The sequence below is a fragment of the Xyrauchen texanus genome, unplaced genomic scaffold, assembly GCF_025860055.1.
Source record: "Xyrauchen texanus isolate HMW12.3.18 unplaced genomic scaffold, RBS_HiC_50CHRs HiC_scaffold_237, whole genome shotgun sequence".
Lineage (NCBI taxonomy): Eukaryota > Metazoa > Chordata > Actinopteri > Cypriniformes > Catostomidae > Xyrauchen > Xyrauchen texanus.
This window is the reverse complement of record NW_026266205.1, coordinates 517-5,000: the sequence shown is the minus strand read 5'-3', so window position 1 is coordinate 5,000 and position 4,484 is coordinate 517. Positions and strand designations below refer to the sequence as shown.

At 37.9% G+C, this 4,484-nt stretch overlaps 1 protein-coding gene across 2 annotated transcripts in view; it reads right to left on the bottom strand.

Annotated features, from left to right (window-relative positions):
- LOC127641947 (trimeric intracellular cation channel type B) overlaps nt 1-4,173 on the bottom strand; it is a 26,031-nt gene extending 21,858 nt beyond the window's left edge. The window contains exon 1 of one of the 2 annotated variants that reach the window (XM_052124716.1): nt 3,900-4,173. In XM_052124716.1, coding sequence (XP_051980676.1) covers nt 3,900-4,023 — 124 coding nt within the window. In that variant the 5' untranslated portion in view covers nt 4,024-4,173. The remainder of the gene's footprint in view (nt 1-3,899) is intronic. The other variant, XM_052124717.1, reaches the window with a different exon arrangement.
- Between the last annotated feature and the right edge of the window lie 311 nt (nt 4,174-4,484).

The window sequence follows — 4,484 nt, the reverse complement described above, 5'->3', positions numbered from 1 at the left end:
GCTAAACTTTCAAACAAAACCTGTTTTGTGTCCGTCAAGACTTCCGTTATTAATATTTTGAGAGAAACATTTATTCACATGCCAAGTGAAAATTGAATTATAGATATAATTTGTGGTGTTTATAGATATTCATACATGCATTAATGCTCCTGCATGAAGACGAGACAACAACATGAACACTGATCCCATAAAGAAATGCACAAGTCTGCAGACAGGAAGTGACACGCAGCACTAAAACATAAACACCAAACTCCCAGAATGCAGTCTTCCAGAACATTCAGCAGAACAAACACATTATTCATGCAATAACAGATAAACAGTTGCTGCAGTTTAATTAATACTTTCATGAAATGTAATCAACAGTTATTTAATTGTGTAGTTTACAAACCTTGAAATTAGTTTTCAATGTATTTTTCATAACAAATTCCTTTAAATTGAATTTAACAACAAAATACACTAAAAAATAAAAACTTTAATATTTTAGTTTTATACAATTACATTTTTCAACCAAACTAAATGAATACAACTTTTTTTATTTTGTTCAATTTGATGGAATTTTGTCTTTAAAATAAGCAAATATATTCATTTCAGTGTACGAGTATAAAAAATTATTATACAAATAATTTTAAAGAAATTATAACTTTAAAATTTACGCATTTCATATTCATAACAAACTTCTTTCAGTAATTTACAAAATAAAAACCTTAATTTTTAAGTTTAATTAATTTCATTTGGTAAAAAAATTTCACAATTACATTTTATTCACCAAATTAAATTAATACATTTTTATTATGTTTTATTTGATGGAATTGTCTTAAAATATGTTAAAATATTGATTTAAGTGTGTGTTATATTTCTGTCTTATTTTCTGGTTAAACTTTAAACATCCCGAACACAAGATCATTAACTTGAGAAGCAGAATTAATTAATATCATGTTTTATGCAAACGTGACAAAAACTGCACAAAACTATTGGCCAGTGCGATCACAGAAAATGTTTTCTTCTTACCCCGCTAACAAATAGTTTTTCTTGTTATAAGCAAATCATTACTAACTTTATTAGATTGATCTAAAAATAAAAATAAATGTATTTGTGATTATGACTCAAGTAAATGTATCTTGTTTTAAGAATATTGTGGTGTATGTCAGGAAATATCAGACTAATGTCAGTGACATTGGAAACAGTTTGACTTTGAAGATCGTCTGTTAACTCTGGAAACACTTCCCCCTGTAGCCACTGAGGGGCGCCATCAGCAAGTGGCAAAGCTGCACAGAATGTAATAAAGAGGAATGCATATTTTAAAACCCCCCTAATGTCAGAGAGGAAAACACAACCTCCAAATTGCACATAACGCTGATTGTGCAAAAGCCATTACTTCCTGTTTCATCGCGGGATCTGAACCCGGGTCTCCCATGCTGCTGTTGCAACATGCGTCCGGTCACGCCACAAGGAACGGTAAACACAATTAAAGCGATGGTAAAGTGTCTGATGGGAGATGGTGTTCAGCGAGTTGGCATAATGTGGCCAATCATTCACTTCTGAAACTCAGAAGCAACATGCTGGCCCTTTAAATGTCAGAGAAAGATTCAATGTGATGAAAGCCACAATCTGCACCTCCAGTGACCCGCTCATCCTCAGAAGTGCACATTGCCAACACTGTCAGGTAAACATGGAGTCTATTGGTTACAGGCAAAACCTCCTTATTTGTGTTGAACAAACATTTTAGAGATAACACGAGGACGTGTCGAGTCTCATACCCCTAAAGGTCCTTCCTATACTGTAGTGACAGGAGCAATCGAGTCTCTCCCCTCCAGTGAGGAACAGAAGGGAGCAGATGCAACGGGACGCATGAACACATGTTCCACCTGTTGTTTTCTGATAACAGACACGTCATGATCGCTGAGCTCAGGACACTTTAACCACAGCAGTTCTGCATGCAGTGAACATGTTTGCGTGTCTGATCATAGCTTTAATTTGCAGCTGGGAGATGCACATTTGCATGTTTCATCGGGGAGTTAATCATTAAATGCATTACACTCATTGCACAAACAGTTCTGCTCTGTGTACATACAAGTCCAAACGATCAAGTGAAGCTCAATCAACAGCATTCATGACATAGTGTTGACTACCACAGACTCCACTCGTTCCTCCATTTCTTCCAATGGAAGTCAATGCAAGTCAATGGAAATCAATGCAAGTCAATGGAAGTCAATGGGAGTCAATGCGAGTCAATGCGAGTCAATGCGAGTCAATGCAAGTCAATGCAAGTCAATGGGAGTCAATGGGAGTCAATGCGAGTCAATGCAAGTCAATGGAAGTCACTGCAAGTCACTGCAAGTCAATGCAAGTCAATGGAAGTCAATGCAAGTCATTGGAAGTCAATGCGAGTCAATGCGAGTCATTGCGAGTCAATGGAAGTCAATGCAAGTCAATGCAAGTCAATGCAAGTCAATGCAAGTCACTGCAAGTCAATGCAAGTCAATGGAAGTCACTGCAAGTCAATGCAAGTCAATGCAAGTCAATGGAAGTCACTGCAAGTCAATGCAAGTCAATGGAAGTCAATGCAAGTCATTGGAAGTCAATGCGAGTCAATGCGAGTCATTGCGAGTCATTGCGAGACAATGCGAGTCAATGGGAGTCAATGCAAGTCAATGCAAGTCAATGGAAGTCAATGCCAGTCAATGCGAGTCAATCTGAAGTCAATCGCGAAGTCAATCGCGAGTCATTGCGAGTCAATGGGAGTCAATGCAAGTCATTCGTGAGTCAATGCGAGTCAATCTTGCGAGTCAATGAGAGTCAATCGCGAGTCAATCGCGAGTCAATGCGAGTCATTGCGAGTCAATGCAAGTCATTAGCGAGTCAATGGGAGTCAATGCTTGAGTCAATCGCGAAGTCAATCGCGAGTCATTGCTGAGTCAATGGGAGTCAATGCAAGTCAATGCAAGTCAATGGGGTTTAATCTGTAAACATTAAAATACTGTTTCAAAAGTATAGACACAAGACATAAACAATATGTGTGTTAACATGATTTTACTGTCATTAAATCACTTACTAACCACATCTGTGTGAAGATAGAGACAATTATACAACTTCGTTGCCATGACAACATAAAACCTAAAAACTATTTAAACTACTTTACAAATCAAATATCACTAATAAGTGCTTTTATTCTATTTTAAGCCTCATATTTCTGCCTTCAAAACCTCCAAAAGGTAACAATAATCAACATTATGCCACAAAAGCTGTCGATTGAGCTGAACGTAAGTACCGAATCCGGAATATTCCTTTAATCAGAATATTTCTCTTGTTTTCGAGTAATAAAAATATCCAAACACACTTAAACATGGACACATTTACTTGGAAAGCAAAACTGCACTAGATAAGACTCGTTTACCATTACGTGACTCAACATATCTTCAATTAAGAAATGAAGTCAGAAAAATAAACTTAATTGAAGCTATTTTTATCCTGATTAAGAACATGATCAGCCCGCGCATGCGCAGCTTGATGCTTCCAGTGAAACTCATAATAATGAATACTCTGAGCTTTGACGTTCACGTCACTGATGATTGAACAGAAGCACAGATCGAGTTTGACATGCACTGATGATGATGATGATGATGATGAAGAAGATGAAGATGAAGGTGCATGAAGAAGATGTGAATGCAGAAGACACAATTGTTTGTCAAAAGTCATCAATAACTTTTCAAAGCACATATAAAACATGCACGACTAATAAATGGTGAAGTAATAATGCATCGGAAACAAATCACTAAATGCACCTGATTGACAGTGACGCAAACTTTACGAGCCGCACGCGCAGAAATGCGGCGGTACAGATTCGGTGTTTTTACTTGATTCTGCCTCTGAGGCGCATAAAAGTGATCCGGTTCTCTTACCTGGCTGTTCTCTCAGACTCATCACTGACACGATATAATGCGCCATGTCAAAGTACGGAAACAACGGCAGATGGGACAGTCCGAGCGCGAGCTCGTTTAGATCGACAAACCCGAACAGATCCATGACGATAATATCGAGTTTAATCTCTGATCCAGACCCGTATCTGCGGACTCGGTTCAATTGTTTGGTGTGTTTGGTCTCATTGATCTTCCAGCGGAATCCAGCTGATCGGAGCGGTAACCGGATCCGCCGCCATTTGTCCCGCGGATGCTGCGAGCTCGAGGAGGAGACACGTTACACACCTCAGCGTTACCTTGATGTTCTGCGTTAAGACCATTTACTCAGATCTTCTATTACACTGTACATAAACTAATTAAAGCAATTTAGAGTTTGTGTCCCCCTCATCAATACCACTGTAATAAGATTTTATAAGATAAAATGAGCTGGTGAAACTGGACCCAAACAAAATATCGTTATAGATATTGGATCAGATGCTCTACATCTCTTTGCTGAATAATTGCTCATTTTGACACATAACACCCACAAAACCAATACATTCTCACTCACACATACGTATGTGTTTG